Below are 20842 nucleotides of genomic sequence, written 5' to 3' on the forward strand. Positions count from 1 at the left end.
ACCTTCCGACCCCCGGCCCACACGAGGCCTACAAGTCTGCCAGGCCTTCCAATTTCGTTGATGGCACAAACAATACCACGCAGTGTACTGAGTAGCTTCGTTCTGCTCTGCCTTCCCCCATCTGAGGGAGACCTTGGGAAGTCAGACCTTCCCGACGGATGGGTGCCACTCATGCCATGAGTACCCTCGCGTCAGCACCTGACCTGTTCTTGCCTTCCGCACCAAACTCGCGCGAAACCTTGTGCTCGTGCTGTCCCGTAGCCTGGAACTTGCACGATGGGCACTGCTGTCAGAGGGGGGTCCTTCCATCTCCTCCAACCGGTCTCGACCGCCCCCTTCCATATGAGTGTGCAAGGAAGAGGTTGGCTCCACTCTCCGCCAAGTATAAACCCCCCCTGGATTGCAATTTATTTCCATTTGCATCTCAATCGTCAACAAGTTGCCGAATAAGGTATGCATGTCTCAAACGCGCGTGTTGTCTCACGAGTGACAAAGCAGACACAGGTTGCGACCGCAGTAAAACATGATGAGGCATGGTATTATAACGTCGGGGTGGCACAGAAGCAACCGGTGCCTGACCAGAGAGTTTGTTGACAAAGAGTGCGGAGACTGGGTTCGAGTCCCAAGAATAATGATAACTTACCTATTCTACTTCCGATGACAGCGGTCAGGACAGATGATTACTCCGTTCACATGACATCAAGATATGAGCTGTCAGATGGTCCAAGAGAACCTGTCATTGTGTACACAGGAGCTATATCATCCTCGCCCTTATAAATCGCGGAGGAAAAATTGCTTTGACCTTCTGAAGCAAGAACATTACTAGCGCTCCAACCAAGGTGGTGTAGCAGACTGGATGTATGGGAGCAGAAGAATACCTAACCACCGATTTTGAGTATACCTTCAGGCATGCTACATGTTGTTCCACGGTCGGAATAATTCGAATCTGTATGGCAAACAGTAACATGGATTTCCCCGATCAATAGCTTTCAATAACGGAAAATAAGAAGGCTTGCAAGAGATGGATTCTCCACCGGCTTCCCGACAGTAATGGCGGGAGGCCAAGGCGTCCAGTCGGCCCAAAGCCAGACCACCCTCTGGCAGATCGAGCAGCATGCCATCCGAACTTTCAGTATCCCCACCCACCATAGAGGTTTCCCCTCACTGTTAGTAGTCCCGTTCGAAGTAGATTTCTTGATAAGCATTTCGAGATCGGGTAGATCACAGCCGGCATAGCTGGCAAGAACCAGGAACAGAAACAGGATTATCCTCCCTTCCTACACCCCAAGAGACAAAATACTCCCCAGGAGATGGTACGCAAGGTAGCTTATGTCTCAAGCATCAGCACTGTTGGCCACCGCCACCGGGAGTACAGCAACGGTTGATGAGCTGCATGGAAGCCTTAGTCGAGTAACTCAGGAACACCCACCTATTGCAAGTCAAGCCTAGAATATGCCTTCCCATCATGTATCACATTATCTCATCTTCTGTGCTTGTCCTCCAACACTGAGTCCCATTGGAACCAACATCGCCACACGCTCTCCTCTTTCCCAGAGCATGGCACCTTGTGACAGCGTCTCTCCTTCTCCAGACCTCACCTATTTTTGTCTAGAACGCCTCGCGCTAACATGTTCTCCCACCGCACCTGAAGACACGTCGCCTTTCACCGTGCCATAAATCGTGCAAAATCACAATCGCTGAGTCCTTACAGGTACGTTACAGCGCGCTTGTTGCCGGGCGTAGGCATCTTCTCCATACAGTTCGACAACCCCCAAGGCCTGCCAAGTAATCGTTGCACATAGGCAAGTATATTCCACGATTACTGAAAACGACAGAGAAACTTTGCGCACTAAAGAGTGGGAGTTGGAGATTGAGATGAGCATGGAAAACACTACTGCTATGCATGTCTCATCTGCATACAACATGAAGAAGAGGCGATACGAGACTTCATATGGTATTTCACCTACAGAGTAAGCGGGGCGAGAGAAAAGAATCTGAACAGTCCGAAGAACTCAGATTCGTTGGATTCTTGTCTTGGAACTGCCTGTCACGGTTATCGGCAACATGCCGTGGCAGGAGAAGCAATAACACCGAACTGCCTTGCGGGATGGCACTGAAGAGAACGCCCGACTAGAAGTTGCAATGAAGGCCCCAAAAGTATGATGTGTCATGTAGGTCAAGTTGAAACAAAAGTTGGGAAACCTTGGTACAGCGACTCCTCGGTTGGGCGGCAAGCATGGACAATATCACCATCTCTCCTTCTTCGCCATCATCATCCGCTTGCGGGAACGGGAAAACAAAGACGCCTTTGGTATTGCCTTGCTAGGTGGTAGTCGTGTCTCATCAAATCGTCAACTCTTGTCTCCAACATCATTACCCACGCCTCGAGACCTGGGCCGCCTTCAAACCTTACCCACCGGTGTAACACCCATCGCGGCATCTGAACTCAAAAGAACGGGGGTCACATGGCCAGGTCCAGACCGAACAATAATCTCTTTACTTAGCCGTGTGCCATGAGGATGATCTTTCCTGCTTCAAGTAGCTGTTCCGACTTCGTCGCGTCGTGTGGTGTTCGTGGGATGATACTATGTTGATACTGAGCTCACCGAACACTCTCGGAACAATCTCCCAACGCACCATCGTGAACCAACGAACCATCGTGAACCAACACAGCTAACGCAACAAGTACGCGCGCAAAAATAAGGCATGGAGATAATCTGGCTCTTTTACTGTTACGTATAAAGTGCTCAGCTTAAGCCCGATAAAGCAAAAGAAAATGTACCAGCAAGGGTCCTTGCTCAACGTCTTGGACCCTGGTAGGCCCAAGGGAGCACCATCACACCAGCCAGGCAATGGCTCAGATCACTGTTTATTCTCCGATTTCCCCGACCCTCCCGTCGCCCCAACGTTTGCTAGTGTGTCATGTCACTAGCTTTATACCTGAGAGGTGGCTGTTCATAAGCCAGTTTCACGATTTGCCTCCAACCTTTCCAAAACCTTTTATCCATCACCCACATACCTAATCAGAGATACCATACCTTCCTTTCTTTCAGATGTAACCATCGCTTGCTAATCGAAGCAGAACAACATTTTCCAAGCGACAGATATACTATTCAGTTGAAGGTACTAGTAACGCAATCAGAACGCAGCTGAACTAGGTAGGTAGGTACGAGATGGGAAGTTGAGCTAAACGAGGCAAGTAGGTGCAGAGGGTGGTAAGTTGGATGAAAGACAGACAGCGAAACATCCTCATCGCCATCCAATCTCCTCTCCTTCCCTGTTTTTTATTGCTTTTCCCCCCTGTGTATGAGCGAGCATTGTTTTGGGTGACGGAGTGGCAAAATAAAGAGAATGGCAGCCGTCATAAGACCGCTAACAAATGAGATGATGAAAACCAGCAACCTTTGACCGACTAAAGCACCAATGGACGCAAGAATACAATAGAAGATCCAACAGATACCCCATAGCCAACACGACATAGCCCGAAAGTATAACCGAGCTCATCCGACAAGACGCACTTAGTTCGTTCTACGAATATCTATCCTTCACAGCTCCTACGCAGCAATTATTTCATCACTTTCTGCTCCTCACCCTTTTAGAGAAAGGAGTCTTCAACAGGAGCCCAGATCCTCGTCTTCGTCGTCTCATCCTCTTTATAATGACGTTCCACGTCGCGATCCCACTTCCATTCACCCAGTTTTCTCCTTTTCCCATTCTCGTCTTCTTTGACGAAGGGGACAAGAAAAGGAGCAAAGACTCGGGTGTCACCGGTTCGGTGGTATTCTTCGATGGCCTTGTGCTTCAGCTCTGCTTGTTCTTGGAGAAGCTTCCGCTGTCGTTCGCGTATAATTGCGGTGCTCAATGGCTCGGGAGACGTTTCTCGTGGGCGTTTCTGAGAGGTAGCTAGACTGGTGTGGGCTAAAGAGAAATCTGAAGCCAGACGAAAATTAGAAGTTGAACAGATTGAAGCCGATGATGGTGGTCTAGATGAGGCCCCAGAAGTAGGTGAAGTATCAGCTGGTATGCTGGATCTAGCATTGGAGTTGGACGTATCGCTACACGTGTTGGTGTTGGTATTCGTGTTGGACGGTGATGTTGCTCTGTTTCGAGCACTCAGAATATCACGGTGTTGTTGTGTCGTACGAGATCGAAGTTCGTAACGGTTCGGTGTTAGGAAGGTTGGCCCGTTCTCAGCACGAGAACTTCGTGTATGAAGTGGGTATGATACTGGTTCCTCATCAGTGGCCGAGTCCAGCCATGAGAATGCGCATATATCCGAATTGGTGGTTAAGGAGTGCACAGTCGACTTCCCGGTCCCTTGGCCATTGTGTTTGGGGCGCCTTTTGAACGGTGTATTCAGCACTCGCGATCTCAAATAGCGAGGGGTTTTCCGGGCTCGGGTGTTGCTAGAACTAGGCATACTGTGACAATGGGTGTATAGGCAGTCAATTGAAGACGAAGAGCTTATTCGGCCCGCTGAGCATGCTAGAACAGCTCGAAGAGACCTCTAGCAAAACAGAACCCAGATTTCTCTGTTGAGGAGCGGGGGAAGAATTGAGAGTTATGGGTTGACCAGAATCCACGTGCCGTCCAACTGCAGGTTGGCAGCTCAGGTAGCCCACCGCCGCAAGGTTTCAGAGAAGGACGCTCTAGAAAATGATTGGGGTCAAGTGCATGAGCTAAGTGAAAAGCGCGTTTGGTGACTGGAAAGTGCGTAAGAGCGCAGTAATGCTACATCAGGCTGGGAGCCTTGTCGGGAGGGTCGGGTGCGAGAGAGACGTTGGTGTCGACGGGTGAAAACCGGATCCGATCAGGGCAATCAGCCATCTAAATCATCAAGACGCTCTCTACGTCTATGTTGACGTTGTATTATTTTTGACCCCATATTCGTGCTAAGTTCAGAGGCCATCTTAACCGATGATTTCCGATCCGAATGTAGCCATGACGATACTGGAAGATGATCAAGGCAACTCCAGCAGTAAGTCATAGTCCTCTGGGCCGTGCCCCGAAACAGTGACAATAATGTGCCGAAAGGTTTAAAGCCCCCTACAATTGCGGCCCAGGCCGACCTCCTAAAGGTGATCCTTTGAGCTGGAAGGTAGGTGGTGGCTTCAACTAAATCCAATATATCGTCCCAATCCAGGTGATGGAGGGGTGGGGTAGGTGCGGCTCGAGGGGCTTGTAACTGAGCGCCTAGAGCTATCTTCCAAAGTTGCTTCGTGTTTCCAAGTGATGGAGGCTCAATGATGTGATGCGGCACGATCGACTGATGCTGGCTCAGAGGCTACAGCCTTTCAATAGTGAAACCAGGCTGGGCACGCTCTTGCCGTTCGTTCATGGTCGATCAGTCGGTGGTAAGCTCCCCCTCCCGCGCCTTCAGCTGCGTCCCAAACTTCCCCTCTTCATTTTTCTCGATCAACGAGACCGATTTCTTGACCATCACCACCAGAGGTCCTCAAGCAAAAGGAATTCCAACTTTCATTAAGAGGCCGCGTCATCTCAACCGTTACTATTCACCTCTTTGGAATTTCCAAACCTATAAGGACGCCCCTCCTTAACGCATGATCCGATCTTTTTGCCCGCCCGCCTTGTCCCGTTCTGCACTCAGCTTGGCCCCTCCATAGTTGGGAGCCTGGTGAGCCTCACTCGCCTTGCCAACAGAGAAATCCCTTCTGGACCAACCTTGCTTGACACGACTCAAGTTTCAGGGATTAGGGAATTTACATTTCGCCTCAGACCTGACCTGTGTCGGTGGATGGAGTTGGACCGGATGGGACTCGTTCTGCGAGTATATGGACGCTCAGCTGAGGTCCACGGGGAGAAACTGAGCCATCGTCGCCTTGATGGGGCGCGGACGCTGTGATTTCCATACATCTCCGAAGGCCCTGTCTGCCCTGGGGTCTGCCATTCCCGGAGTCGTTCCCCGCCCCTCCCCTCAACTTCCGCCATTAGCCCCGGACTATATGTCTCGATGGCGCAGTTCCTGCACCGTGAGTGAACATCCTACTCTTATTGACCCATGCTGCTAGGTCCGCTTGCTTATACCACCATCGGGACACCCAGCCACGACAACCTTTCTTGGTCCTAGGAAACCTTGACCTCTGCGTCTTCCATCAACTTTGATCTCCCATCCCAACTCGACCACTCTGATTGGGCCATAGACCCTGCAGTGCGTCTGTAAGTTAATAAGAGCTCCTCCTGGTGTAAGCGTGCCGAAGCAGACCCGAGGGACACAGACTGACGAACTGGTGATCAACAGTAGCAAGACGGTGACGAGAAATAAGCCTGTTTCCCGCGCCAACGATACCCCTTTGTCCATTCCTACCCCATCCACCCACTCTATCATCGTGGGCAGACCACATCACCACCCCTCCAACAAACCACATCGCAATACCGAAGGTCACATTGCTGGTTCCAACACACAACAAATCGGTAACATCCGTTGACTGAACGATGTTCGAGATCTGCGGTTCAAACGGCGACTTCGTGGTTCCAGAAGGAAGCGAGGACCCCGTCAATCCTTCAACTTATCGCCCCCCTGGTAACAACGCATTAGGTCGATCTGAACCTCGGGGATCGAACCGTCAATTCCGTGGACACGGGGGATTAGCCATGAGTCAATACAGTGAAAGAATTGCACGATCCAGGCTCAATAACTCCAGAGCACATCCATATGCACCAGAACAACGTTTCCGTGTGTCAACTCCGGGCGCGCCTTTCTCCCCTTACAGACACATCGTCCAACAATCCAACGTGGATACCGCCGCTTCTATTGGGCCTCAGTCGGCAGCGCTCAATCTCCACATACACCCTGCCGTTCCGAAACGAAGATGGGCGGCGTGGAGCGAAAGAAGGTTGCTTGGAAACTCCCTCATCCGGGACGAACGCCCGAAAGCCGTGACCGCTCTTTCCGCCAGCAACGACAAGTTGCCCTTCCTTGCCTTTTTTGATCCCGACATCTCGTGCTCAGTCATAAGATCATCCGCAGTCGAAGTGTTGGGGTTTCGACCCATGAAAGCGCCAAAAGGAACCGGAGGGGCTGTGATTTGTTCAAGATGGGGTGTTGTCAACTCAGCAAAGTTCGTTCAAGTGGTAATCGAGAGCCTGAACCGAGGTAAGGCCGAGGTATGCGTTGGTAAGATCTGGGTGTTGGATGATGAGAAGAACCTTGACGACGAGAACGACGAGAATGATGGTTTTGGAGCAGCCATGATCCTGCGTGCAGATATCTTCAGTGCGGATCAGCCGGGGCTGGATAAGGGCTCAGGCCAAGCTCCTCAAACGAACCCATCCCGACTATATCCTCGACAGCACCCCCAATTCAGGCTTACGCCGCCCAGCTCGTCTCGAGTGAGTTCAGGAACGGGTGGCGTCACGGCGTCGGTGCTGCACACTCCGGCAACCTCGGTTCATTTTGCGACTTCATGTAAGTTGGTCTTTTCTGGAAGAAGTCATGTCTGGCAGCGCGATGTCCGGGTTGTACGGCCCCATCAGTGAAGTGCCGCCCACGAGCTGTGTCCCGAGTGGAACACACGGCTACCTCGATATGGGTTCGGCCGCATCATCTGTAATAATCAGCGTAAAGATTAGTACTAATCATGGGGAAATCGGTAGCTCCCGCGGACGATACGAGGCACCAAACTGTCGATCAGCAACAAACCCAAACTCAGCATGCAGGCGCCTTCCAGGCCCAATCGCAACTGCACACTCCCCATGTCCAGCTCGAGCATTGGAACCAACAGGCGCATTCTCAACTCAGCGCACGACAACACCACCAAATTCGAAGGTACCCCAACCGTCACCCTCAACAACTCAATGAGCAGCGGCAACAGCGGCAGCCAGACACCTTTATGTATGCCAATGGTGGCTACCTCGCTACGCCGTCGGCTACAGGCACCCAAAGCCTGTACAGTCATTCTGCGCCATCTTATAGCCCAATCCGAATGAACTTGACGCAAGAGCTTCCATGGACGCCTTTAGACAGCTCACCCGGCCCGGACTTCTTGGGTGGCGGCGTGGGCCACAGGGAAACTACCCGGGACATCACTAGATGAAATTTGTCGGTCACCGATTCCAACAAAGATCAGTTTCGTCCATGGATTGCCACTTATGCAGCCCAACGAGCTTCCATTGACTCATCGGTGCCTATCTGCATAGGATAGGCCGCCAGCCAACCAACCAACAGATAACGTCATGAGAACCACCAACCAGCAACCGATACGGCCTAGCCATCATCACTGCATCATCCCCAACCTTCCGAGATGCCTGACTGGCAGTGTGGAATTGCCGGCAGCACCTGGGCAGCCACTCTCCTCCTTTTCACGCTCCCAAGATAGGACTCTCCACTTGGCAAGACCTGCTCTAGGGAAGGGATTCAATGCCAAGGCGACGAGGATACAGGCCTTGAGGCAGGTTCTTTGAAGATGAGGTTCTGTGGGGGAACTGAGCATGGAAAGAAATCGGCTTGTAAGGGGAAAGAGGAGATTGTCCTTGCACAGCTTGTAGTGTCAACATGAAGAAACAGTAATACGATTATCACCGCTTTGAGGGGAAGAGAAGGTGGCTGACGATGGAGGAAGTGGAGGAAAAAATTGGAGAAGGAAGGCATATCGATGTGTTGTGATCAACAGCGCAAAACACGGGAAGGTTCAAGAAGGTTGAGTGAAGAAACCAACGTAATGAACTGACCGACGCAAATACTGTGAGGTTGGTCGCGGTTTCTGCTCCCTCCTTTCCCGGGTCTTGAAGAAGCACGTCTGGTGGTTGTTGATGGGGCATGAAGCGAGGTCGAGGGAAACCAAAGGAAGTTCCAACCTGGGAGCTCAAAAGACAGGAGATGGAAGAAGAGTGAAAGAGTGAAAGGATGAAAGGGGGTACGAAGACATCGGTATTATATGTCTCTGGTTGTTTGCTCGTGGGGTGTTTCGGTTTCGGGTCGCGGCATTCTGCGCCTTGCTTCATCATTTGGCTTTCTTGATGCCATTGATGGAGAGGTAGTTTTGCTCGTACAAAGTCCTCATTTATTCGCCTGCAGGGGGTGATGAGTCCTCAAGAGGGGGGTGGCTTGCCTATTATGAGTGTGACTCGGAGATTGATGTGCTATGTTGTCCTCACATCCATCACTGCCTAACATGTGAATTCTGGCTGCACTCGTCACCGATGACGCCCCATCAATGGCGCAGCATGATTCCCTTGAGGGTAGACAGCCTGCGGCCTTATCAGAGTCGTGAGATTCCTGCTTATTGTTGCGTGGTGTATGAAGCCATGGCGGTACACAAAAGACACTCTGTGTCCAAATATCTAGCCAGTGTTCATTGTGGAATTTGTCGGGTCTCCATGGGGATCCGGACGGCAAAGTCCGGCTTTTGCCACGGTTAACCCGAACCCTGGATTATCCAGCTCTGCAAGCCCCATGAGGGCTGGCTGTTTGGTTCACCGAGGGGCGTTTGTGCGGCGGGGTAAGACCACTGAAATAAATGGACCGTTGGGGACCTGTCCAAGACACAGAAATAAACTGTCTTACTTGTGCCAATATGGAGGAGGTTGCACTTACAGTGTTTATTTGCTGTGGGGATTATTCCTTTTACTTTCAGCTCCTCGCTGTGCCTCATGGACTGATATTTAACTTTGGAAAATGAAGTCTCGGCGAATGGAAGTGCGGGAGGTTCGGTATGGTATAGGTCCCTACTCCGCGACGCGTCACTCAGTCTCGCCCAGGGTTCCAAAAGTTCCGGTCTGAGGGTGCAGACCCGCTTGGTTGATGTTTGGTGAGAGATCGATATGCATGACGGGGCTTGAGGATGAAGGCCGGGAGGTATGCGCATCATGCATTTGTAGTTTGAGATGGAATGTTGGAGGTGTCACCCGGGCGGCCGGGCTTGGCGCAGGTGCATGCGGGGTGGGATGGCTGAGGTACACAGGCATTTGGAATTTAGTCACCCCCTTGATATTGGTGGTTCGAGTCCAAGTTATATTTGAGGGTGGGTAACCAGTTGTACTGCGGTTGGCCTGATTTGTGATGTCATTGTCTTAAGAGTTTGGTGCAGAGGATAATGAGTGGTTTTGGCCTTTCGGTCAATGTGGTTGGACGTCACTAAGCAGCATCTTGAACAGGAGGATGAGGCCGTGTAAGTGGGAATGGTTCTACAAATTAAGGTAGTGAACATCCATGGTTTAAGCGTAGGTACTCCACTAAAATAAACGTATACTATTCTGAGCTAAAGAAAGACCAAGTACCCAAGCCATCACCTGTGGTCTGTCACCGCCTTGTTCCAACGTTCTTCAAACATGGACCATTCCGTAACTTCGTTGCGAAGCCTGAGCTATATGGGTAGGAAAAGCAACGAGGAGAAAAGCTTTCGGACTAAATGAAGAAATCCAAACTTCGTCAAGGCTTTCTAGGTTGTATCTGATGTCATTGGACCATCTGAAATCGACAATCTGTTAAAATCACTGAGATCCGGGAGTTCGGGGACTTCATGCGGGTGATTGCCCTGACAGAGCTTATTAGCAGCTCTCATCACAGCAATCAGACCACTGACATCCCCTATCTGGCTGTAAAGCTCGTTTGCCTGCCGCTTTTGCATTTGGAAAGCAGGATCCTGGAGTTGGCGTTCAATTCTCGAGTTCATCCAGTAATCATCGACATCGATGTGAGCAAGACTGGATGAGCACTGTCCAAATGAACCGTCGATGGAGGGGCTGGGAGTAGTGGCTTCTGAAACTGTGCTTGCTGTCGAGGCCCAATCCGAACAGGCAGGAAGCTGATCGTCCGGAAGGATTGGCAATGAAGCGCCGGCATATGTCACGGAAGCTCCTAGAGAAGAAGAGGACATTGAGCTTCCGTCCAGCCAAAATGCATCCCAAGAAACTTCGGGAATCATGTTTCTTGTTGTGGACATAAAAGGCGGCTGTTGGGTTGCTTGTTCCACAACCCATTCCGGGTTCCACTGTGGACAGGAGAGAATCGGCGTGGTTTCCTGCGCTTCTGCAAAATTCGCAATGTTGGCGATATTCATTGCCGAGGCAGACCCATCCAGTAAAGCGAAAGATGGTGATGATCCGACAACAAGTAGGTGTGTGGTGTTAAACTTCGGGAACGGGGTGTCGTACCTCCACTCGACGTGAAGGTATATTTTGGTTCCTGTTGCCACCTGGGCATCTAAAGAATCTTGATTCGCCTTGCACAAGATAGCTGCCAATGAAGTGGTGATGGTATTGTTGTATCCACCAAAGCCAACCGCGTGAGGGACCACTGAGAAATTCAGTCGTCTGGCTGCGAGACCGGTGACATACCCATTTACAGCAGTGATTCGAATTGGCTTCTCATTCATGGCGCAGTCAGCGTTACTGAAGCATAGATGTTCGTAGGAGGGAGGTCATACCGTCTCTGTCGGTTGAAGAATGTGAGTAGAAAACATGGTGAAGTACGTGAATTGGGTGCCACGGTATTAGCAAGTTGGAAGGTTAACTGGAATAATGGGGGATCTCATGGATTAAATACCTGATATGTATCTAAATATCTCCGAACAAAGCCGAAAAAGAAGGCAGCCAATGCACCTACCAAACTAAGATGGATACCCCTTGGCTTCCAGAGCATATCGCTCAGCATGTAGCTTGCTTGGGAAATTAAGGGTTCGCGAGATGCTCATTGGTGATGTAGGTAGAGTGGAATTTCGTCGTCTCAGCTTCGTGGAATTTTGTCATTTACAACCTGGCGGGGGCGCCACGAGTCTCTGCAGACAGCCAAAAAGATTTGCAGGCAAGTATCTACCTACGACGGGGAGAAATTTCCAATGGCAGATCAGCAGCACAACATTAAGATGTCCTGATCAATTTCTTGTACTGATGTTTGGTGGCTACGACGTGTATTAATGTCCAATCACTTTCAGAGCTGCGCCACCCTGGTGCCTCCCTTCTCAAATTTCCAATTGCCATATCGGGTCCGGACTACGGACAGAGGGGTTCCGATGTGCGCAAGCCAACCATGTAAATGATATCTGGTGCTCGATGAGCTAGCTTGATGGTGGAAAGTTCTGTACAATTGAAGGTGCGTTTCAAAGTGCCCCTGCGGTGTGTCTTGGAATGATGTTCTGATACCTTACCAAGGTTAGAGGCTTTTTGTCTTTACCATAAATCTATGGATCAACAGACGATGCTGATGACTTAACTCTACCTTGCCTTACCTATCCAGATACTTGGGTAGGTAGCCAGGCCCTTTAACTTTGCGCAGAATGCCAATAGACTGTAGTTTTATGATGAAACGACACGCCGATATCCCCGTTGCATCTTAGTCCCTGCCCAGATAGGTACTGAAGGGGGGTCCTCAAATGAGAGGCAACCTTACAGTTACAAAGTATCTCGGTGCCTCAAAATATCCCGGTGCTAGCTGCCCTACATGCTCAAAGTACGCTACCTATCATCACCGTTCTAATACGGTGTGTATTCGAAGAGCCCCTCCCTCCCTTTTTCTCAAGAGCTGAATGCAAGTGAAGCTCGCATACCTTACCTACCTAGTTACCAGCTACATTCGCAATCCTTGGTTTGTAAGGACAACCACTAGTCCTGGCGATTATGATCTCTCTCATTTGTGATGTTGCGACTGTCAATCGTATCACCCCTTAGGGTGCTGTGTTAATGAGAAGAGACTCAGCTTGTACGTCATGGAATATGTGGGAGGTATTGCTCCCGGTGGATATCAGTCAGGTTGCTTCAGGTTGCTCCAGGTTGCTCCTAGGGCTTCTGCATGAACTCTGCTTGGAAGGAGAGGATTTATCTCCGCTTCAGCTGACCACTGACATAATCCATTTGTGTATAGCCAATGGACGTAATCTCCAGCGGTCTAGATAACTGGCTCAAGTAACGTTCCCAAAAGAATGCTCTGGTTTCGCGTTACCTTATCCAATGAAGATCCGGTTCACTGGGTCCCGAGATGGCAGCTCCGAGGGTCCGAATTCAGGTAGGTTTTAACCCACAGAGCAGGAATATGACTGTCGTGGTTGTTCTTCGGCAGGTGGTTCATGAAACAATGCCGCATGTATAAGGTACTCAGCAGTCTTTTGATGGTTTCTTTATTGGAAAGGTAGGTAGATATGGGCACTTCCAGGCCTCCATTCTGAGCTAATGTGGATGCCTTCTCCAACGTGGTCCCAAACATACCTATCTAGACTCTTTGACTTTATGGCAACATGGCGAGCGAGTATTTACGCGAGGTCGCAATGGGAACTACCTGGTACTGTAATTTCTGAACCTTGAGAAAATTCTGTTTTCTCGTTCAGATCCTACAGGAATACTCTTGAGCTCGTCAAGTCATCAGATATGTACTACCTATGTACATCGGTAATGCATTATGAGGTAAGAGTATTGCATGGTTTTATAGAACAAAATCAGCATACGCAATAGCCAGGACTAAAATATTCTGCCTGCCTGGTGTATTAGGACTTGATGATGATGCACACTGGCCCGAACCTCCCTACTCAGCTATGTTGATCAGAATAAACTGTCAAGTTATTATAGGCAGCAATAAGGCTCGTTGCAAAGTGACTCTTGCGGCCAGTTGCTTCTACAGATGTTGGAGATGCTTTTCAACTAAAGATGCAGGCTTCATTGTACACCTATGTGCAGATTGTCTGCATATCTTCCACTCTGGTGCCCGACAGTCTGGCTGAAGGGCTAGGTTGCAAGGATTGCTACAGACACTGCGTACCGAATTAGCTTACCTTGGGTTATGTTAACCGTGACACTGCCTGCTATACTAGTACTCAAGAAGGCGCCCATACAATATGACCCTGGCCCTTTTGACGAAATGAGATACAAAATCTCGGTATACCTCGAGTGTGGCAATATGTGATAACAGTTGAGAGGAAGTAGATTCTGGTTCAGTTGGCAGGAGCTTTCGTTGAGGAAATCGGTCAATAGCCAACCCTGGATTTACCTAACTCATAGCAGTGTATATGTAAGTTGAGTTAAGGGCGAGCTTCATCGGATGATGCTTTTGTAAGAGACGTGATAATTACCAATCTCATTCGGTCCAAAGGCCGAGGATACAATGGTCATGCTGGTATCGACCCTGTCAAGACTTGCTTTAAACGTGAAGTAGGTACCTGGTATGTTGCAAAGATGTATTAGCGATAAGAGATGCTATGGTACTGTTGGCCATGACCCCTGAGAACTTGAACTCGGGGACCTTTTGTAGGTATAATAGCGAGCTTCCACTGTAATATAAAGCTCTTCCTATACAAAAAAACCTTTACAAAAATATGGTATTGAAAGCTCGTTCAGCAACTTAATATTATAAAATAGATGATGTAATCTTGCTACACTCATCGTGCATCAACCGACATGCTTGCGCCCTTACTGGAAACACACCTTATTTACCTTACCAAGGTAGACACCTATATAGTTTAGGCAGGTTTATCATACCTTGGTACCAGCTTATTCGTAATGCCTATGTTCTGTTAAGAGCTAGACTTCCGCAAAACAATCATATGATCATCCTACCACACTATTTACGATACACAGGGGAAAGGACGATGCTACTGCAGCCACAAGCGTGAAAATTCGACGCTTCCAGAGAAACTTTGGTGTGTTAGCCTCACGAGACACACCAAAAATCGCTGGTTCAAATGCCAATATATGCATGGTGGCGGCCTGGTTGGCAACCACTGTGGGCAAGGCTGAGCTGATCTCAGCGCTAAATTGGAGGTTCATAACATCGTCCAGTACCCAGAATCTCCGAGGGAGTCTGTTCCAGATTCTTTCCAACTTTCTTACCAAACGACCCCAGATTGCCTTTTGTCTTGCTGTACTTCTTTCCAGCCGCGAATAGACCCCAAACCGATTCCAATGCTCATTCTTTCGGTCACCAACTTGTCGAACATCTACCCGGCACCCATCAGCTGTGTCAAGATAACGCCGATTGAACATGGCCAAATCACGCCCGTGTCTGAGTCCCTTCGTCCTGACAATCTGCCCAACCACCACACCGCCATAATCATGGCCATCATCGTCCGAATTAGGAGGTGGTTACAAGAGGAGGAACATACGCCAGAGGTTTTGGGCCATTTTGAATCGGAATACGATTCCACACAACTGAACCAAGGCCAGTCAATTGTCCCGCTATTCCTATGCACAGGGGGGAAGGGAGGGGGTTGAGTCTGCTCGACAACCCGCGATTCGTCAAAAAGGAAACAGAGGAGTTTCGACCAATCCCAAACGACAGCCAGGCCTTGCCCTCCAGATTATGTGTTGTTACAAAGCCATTTCCCTCACAACCTGAGTATCATCCATTGAACGTTTTCTTTTCTTCTTCCTTCTATGTTCGGGATTGTCCCCATGACTGTTTGGGTCTAGGTTTCCAAAGTGATCGACATGTCGAGAGCACATCCTTCTGCAAGCAGCCCGTCTAACACCACCAGTCCTTCTCTCACCGTCCGCAAATCCTTAGGGCCCAGACTCCTGGACCCCCAAGAAGAGAGACATCAGAGAGGACAGCGCCAGAGAAGTCAACACCAAGAAAGCCAACCCCCAAGGAAGAGAGGTCGCCCTCGCACTCGGAAAACATCACCGAGGGTATCAGGACCACCTCGACAAATCCAGCCAAAGATCCGCCTTGAGAATAGCTCTGGTTCATTGGGGTCTCCTATCCTAGGTAGGTTTAATCTCCGTCCTGATTTGAGTTTTGTCAGCCGCTAATCTCACTATATAAGGAGCCTACTTGCTTCCTGCTGAGCAGAGTGTTTCTGCTCTGGAGCCATCACGCCACCTGGAGGTTAAAGAGACCCTCTATTGCAGGGAGTCGCAACCGAGAGCGTGTGACTACCTAGTCACAGGCGGTAGCCTCAGTGATCGCCTCCTTCCCTTGACGATACAACTCTTTCCTGGCGAGGACCATTACGACATTATGGTGACTGGAGATGAAGGCAGCTCTGGGTGGAGACGGAGGCATGTTTCCCTGGGGATGAGACCCATAGTCGATAGGGAGTGCAGCGCAGGTGCCAAGTTCGTTTACAACGACCCGGATTTAGGACTGAGGGTTGTATACAAGGCCTTTTACTCGAAGTCCGAAATCCACAACTGGATCAGCCAGGCCCATGTGCGTGCGCTCGGATGCGACTTCTTCCTCCTCCCACATCCGTTCAGAGCACTCAATCGCTGGCCGACAAGCCCCGGAGACAGGGTGATCAAGCCCATCGGCTCTGTGAACCTCATGGTTCAACAACGGACCGCTCCTTTTGAATGGATTGCTGTTCCCTTCTATGTGCTCCAGGAGCCTCTGCAGGGTTACCGTTCAAATGACATCATAATCGGCGAGAAGACGACAAAACAGCTTCTGGGCGAACATTTCTGCTTTGATATATACAACAAAGATCCGGGAGAATTTGAAGAGATGATGGATGAGGCGGAGCTCCAGTATCTATGTCAAAGACTCAATTTTGAGCCAGACCCACAGCTCTCTCCCCAAGGAGGGATGGTGACGGAGACAGAGTTCCAGGAGCCCCTGGAGCATCTCAACCCCGATCCAGATCTAGAGCTCTATCAACAGGGGGTGGTGGGAATGGAGGCAGAGCTCCAGCAGCGATCGCAGCATCCCAGCCCCGATCGCGGTCCACTTCCTCAGCAAGAATGGATGATAGATAACGCTGGCAATTACAGGCATCAACCTTGGGACAACAACTTGAGCTCTGAGTTGGGACTGCAGGTATCGGACCAAACATCGATGTTTTCTGAAGTAGGCGCATGGGCAGAGGCGGGCTACGAAGAACACGGTGATCCTAGCTTCGACTTCACTGAGGAAGACCAGTTATCGGAGATGCAGACAGGCATGTTTGCCTAGAGCATAGCAGCATGAGATCAGGACGGAAATTTGGAGTCTGAGGGACCAGCAGGGTCCAAGAAGGATTCCATTTACCTTGGTTTCATCACTTTCTTCTTTTTTTCCGATCCTGTTATGTTTTGGCTGCGCGCTATGGAAAGGTCTGGTTTTTCCTTACGTTGCTGATTTGAGTGCACCTTTCTCGCACTTCTACACCAAAGCACAAAAAATACGCAAACAAACAAAACAACAAAAAAATTTTAAAACCCCAAAAATACCCTTTGTCAAGCTACTGTCAAGCTCCTCCTCCTAGACTGGTTGTACGGTATACTGTCGTTACAGATAGAAAATAGATTGACAATGAGGGCTTACAGTGGTTTATTGAACGAATCGATGATGTGAGGTCTCCTCAAACTAATCTATCTTAAAGAGGACACAAAGGGAATATCCAAACTTTGGCTGGGAAAAGAGACTTCATATGGACGAGCTCACAGTACCATCATCGCCGTGCCATAATCACCGCGCTACATCACCTCGGCAAAGGAGGTGAATTTCGTCTTAACTCCCAAGCTGAAAGAATCACAAACTACTAGACGCAGTAATTGACATGGACCACGAATCAGTTTTGCGGAGGTATGTAGAGTGGGTTCCCGAGACCCCGTGATTTCGCTCAACACCCTTTCTTGGTCTACCTACCTAACAATGATGATGACTTCAAGAAAAGTTATTGAGACAGCAAGAAGCGGGGAGGGAGCCAACAAACCATTAGTTCTTCAACACATGCATCAATGTGTGGGAATTTCCTTTTTTGGATGTGTCCAAGATATGATTGGATCAACTCCTTGGCCGGTCAGTGGCTTCGCCTTTGGCACCCTGGACTATCAGCTGGTACAAGTAATTTCGGGGTTGTAGCAGAGTTACAGCGGGCTTTCAGAGGCCCCCAAATGTAGAGAAAGCTGCCCCACTACTCAAATTTTTACCATGCATATGATTGGGCAGATGGCCGCTAGGTACCAAAATTGGACAAAGTGGTTGTTGAGCAACAAGTTCCCACCCTCAAAAAGCAACTCTTTTTGCAGCGAATGCCGCTCTCAATACAAAGCGCGTTGTTTCTACTATTCAAGCGGTCTGAAGGCTAGGGTACTAAAGTATAGTGTGAGGTAGAACTATCTAGGTTTGCTGTAAGAAAGTGAAAGCGCTCCGCAGCAAAGACCAGAGTCCATGATGCCACGATCCTGGGTTGGCAAGCTGAAAGAGGCTGTACTCTGATGAGGAGGGATCTCTGTTGTGAAGGTTGAATGGCTAAGCGCCTCTCTGCAGTGACCACAGACAGGACTTCATAGTGGCGGCTGCAAATGCCATAGCGGTGTGACAGGATGTTCTACCACATGAGGACTGTACCTAATCTGAATGAGGGCGGTTTGGAACCATTCTGTGGTGCTCCCTGGGACCACCTTTTGTCAGACTTACACTCTTTGGGGCATGTTGGTATTTCACACGCACTTATGTTTCTGTAGCTGTTCGTTCTTTTAGATATACTACTTTTGTCATCAACCTTTTGCCTCACTTTCGGTGCCAATGACCCTGTCCCACGCTTTTAGATGAAATCTGCTATACACGGCCGCACGACGTTGGTTGGTACACGCTGAAAAGCATGACCCTTCTAAGCTGTTGATGTGTTTAAGGTACATACTGGTGTCGGTAGCTTGTAGAAAAATGCTTGGTATAGATGCCGCCCACCAAGACTGGAAAATGAGAGCGGCTTGAGCATGTGGGGAGATTTCTCTCCAATCCAGGACTGTGAGAAAACAGGCGACTGATACACACCATAGTAGAGCACTGTTTTATCGGCCTTGGTTCCGGGGCTTGGAGGCCAAGCAGGAATCAGGATTTCATTAGCCTGCAGCTGATCGGGTTAATAGAGGGCCGGAACTAGAGGAAATATCGAAGATGCGAAAGGAAACATTCGTCTTCTGCTCCACAGCCAGCACACCTAACCATGCAGCTACCGCAGAGCACCGCCAACTAAACAACGGGAAGAAGAGCACTGTGCATTACAGCTAACTTCAAGTCAACAGTTGCTGAGGAATGAAAGCAAGGACAGCAACTGAATAAGTAAGTCATGGTTCTTGGTATACCCACAATAAGAATGAGCAAACCTCTCTCAGAGCAAGTTCTTCGCGCCCCAAGGCTCATCTTTCTTTATCCTTCCGCAAACCGAACATCATAGACACACCAAGAGAAATTGCTCCAAGTCCTAGTCCTACAAAACTACATTGCACCAACGAGCTCTTCCGTTGAGCATTATCAACAACCCCAAAAGCATGGGTTCAAATAAACGACTCCCACAGAGGTTCCCAGACCTTTGTCCCCGTCGTTTTGTTCATCCTCCAATAGCGCTCCACCTCAGCGTCCCATTGCCACTCGCCCAGCTCCCGTTCGTGTTCCCCACTCGCGATAAAGGGCGCCAGGAACGGCCTGAAGACCTCGGGGTCGTTGGTGAGCTGATACTTTGCAATTGCCTTGCGCCGTGCCATCTCTTCGCTCTCGCGTAGCCGTCGGCGGTTTTCTTGGACCGTGGCTGCATCGATTCGAGTTTTGGGCGTAGTCTCAGCCTCGATATTCTCTTCGATAATTCGATCCTGGAGAGTCGTAATGTTGGAGGCATTTTCGTGCATCCAACTGGGGAGTGTTAGCGCCGCTATGCCTATTTGCCACTTTGGACGAGACCTACCTATTCATGGTACCACCATCACTGTTGACACCATCCTGGCTAGTACATAGATGACCTTCATCTTGTTGTTTCTCTGCTGATGTGCCAAGTAAACGCTGGTCTTTGCCCCTCGTCCGCCGTCTGAGACTGTAACCACTGCTTGGCTCTAGCGTGTTGCCACCATCGCTGGTGGTACTCGTGAGTTTCCGGGGTGACGAGGGACCTCCTCTGAAGCCAGCTTTTACGGCATCCGAGGTTGCCCAAGAGATTGGAGCTGGCTTATTGGCGACGGACTTGCGCTTCTTGGGCTGTCGGCGGGCATCCCAATGTTCACGGGCGTGGCGGGCCCTTTGCCTTCTGGGCATGGTGCGCGGACAGGTTGGGCGAGTTGGAGCAAGGGATGTCAGACAGGGTGCGTCGAGGGTTTGCTGAGAGGACCATTAGAAAGGGTAAATGCTGTTGGTTTGGGCTTGACGGGTTGGATTGCCACACGCCCTCGGTGATTGAGTGAAAAGAATGGCAAAAAGAGTTGCGATACAGATCAGTTGAACGGAAAGAGTATGAATAAGATCTTGCACATCCACGGGGACGGGCTACTAATTAGGGCCCTACCCGTTGAGAAGCTGTTTGACGCATACGGCCGAGATCCGTGTTCAGCGAGCCTGATTTGCAGCTCAGCCTGATTTGAAGACCTGCCTCGAAAGCATCAAGCGCTATTGGCGACTGAAATATGTCGAGTTTTGTAGATGATAGTAAAGCATCTCTTTGCCGACAATTGCCTCTTTGAAGCGAGAGTCATAACGATATATGGACCAGAAGTAAACTGGGCAAAGAGCAATACGAAGGCATGTTACAAAGAATATCACCTGCCGGTTTTTGTTCACGATGCCATGGTGGTTCTCTTGAGAATCCTTTCCAGTCTGGTTCTGTCACTTGATGACATCTGTGAGGTGGGTGTTAACTTGTTCGAAAGAGAGACCGCTAAAGCGGCCTGGAACCTTGGCGGCTATCCATTGGTGGGCTAAAGAAGGCTGCCACACAGCTGAAGCGAGAGTGTGCCAATATTCCCTCCGCAGAAGCTGGATTTGGCCTACAAATTGGGAAAGGTGCTAAAAAGAGGTGTGTGTGGATGTGATCTGGTGAGGTAAGGTGAGGTACCTAGGTACTTGTTGCCTGTGACGTTGGGCGTCGAGGAAGGCGAAGCGAACGGAGGGGCAAAAACATCCAGCAAGCCTCGTTTATAAGTAAGGTAGGCACGTTTCGTATGTGGCGGATCATGACAATTGACAATCGAGCAGTCCAAGAGATAATATGTT

General features: G+C 49.8%; 5 protein-coding genes across 5 annotated transcripts; 2 read left to right on the forward strand and 3 right to left on the reverse strand.

Moving 5' to 3' along the window:
- Positions 1-3595: 3595 nt before the first annotated feature.
- QC763_0069030 (uncharacterized protein) lies at positions 3596-4420 on the reverse strand (the record flags this gene model as incomplete). Its single annotated transcript, XM_062905954.1, has 1 exon — positions 3596-4420. One exon carries the CDS (start codon positions 4418-4420, stop codon positions 3596-3598), a length of 825 nt encoding a protein of 274 aa, XP_062766037.1.
- Positions 4421-5042: 622 nt separating this feature from the next.
- QC763_0069040 (uncharacterized protein) lies at positions 5043-8523 on the forward strand. The gene is made up of 4 exons (XM_062905955.1): positions 5043-5098; positions 5164-6177; positions 6260-7426; positions 7615-8523. The coding sequence occupies exons 3-4, from the start codon at positions 6454-6456 to the stop codon at positions 8052-8054; spliced, it is 1413 nt and encodes a 470-aa protein (XP_062766038.1). The 5' UTR covers positions 5043-5098; positions 5164-6177; positions 6260-6453; the 3' UTR covers positions 8055-8523.
- Positions 8524-10397: 1874 nt separating this feature from the next.
- Positions 10398-11420, reverse strand: QC763_0069050 (uncharacterized protein; the record flags this gene model as incomplete). Its single annotated transcript, XM_062905956.1, has 2 exons — positions 10398-11324; positions 11385-11420. 2 exons carry the CDS (start codon positions 11418-11420, stop codon positions 10398-10400), a joined length of 963 nt encoding a protein of 320 aa, XP_062766039.1.
- Positions 11421-15901: 4481 nt separating this feature from the next.
- Positions 15902-16834, forward strand: QC763_0069060 (uncharacterized protein; the record flags this gene model as incomplete). Its single annotated transcript, XM_062905957.1, has 1 exon — positions 15902-16834. One exon carries the CDS (start codon positions 15902-15904, stop codon positions 16832-16834), a length of 933 nt encoding a protein of 310 aa, XP_062766040.1.
- A 1737-nt stretch (positions 16835-18571) lies between these two features.
- Positions 18572-20431, reverse strand: QC763_0069070 (uncharacterized protein). Its single transcript, XM_062905958.1, has 3 exons — positions 19548-20431; positions 18956-19495; positions 18572-18873 (listed from the first exon to the last, which is right to left on the reverse strand). The coding sequence occupies exons 1-2, from the start codon at positions 19889-19891 to the stop codon at positions 19144-19146; spliced, it is 696 nt and encodes a 231-aa protein (XP_062766041.1). The 5' UTR covers positions 19892-20431; the 3' UTR covers positions 18572-18873; positions 18956-19143.
- Positions 20432-20842: the final 411 nt, after the last annotated feature.

This window comes from Podospora pseudopauciseta, chromosome 4, assembly GCF_035222475.1.
Source record: "Podospora pseudopauciseta strain CBS 411.78 chromosome 4, whole genome shotgun sequence".
Lineage (NCBI taxonomy): Eukaryota > Fungi > Ascomycota > Sordariomycetes > Sordariales > Podosporaceae > Podospora > Podospora pseudopauciseta.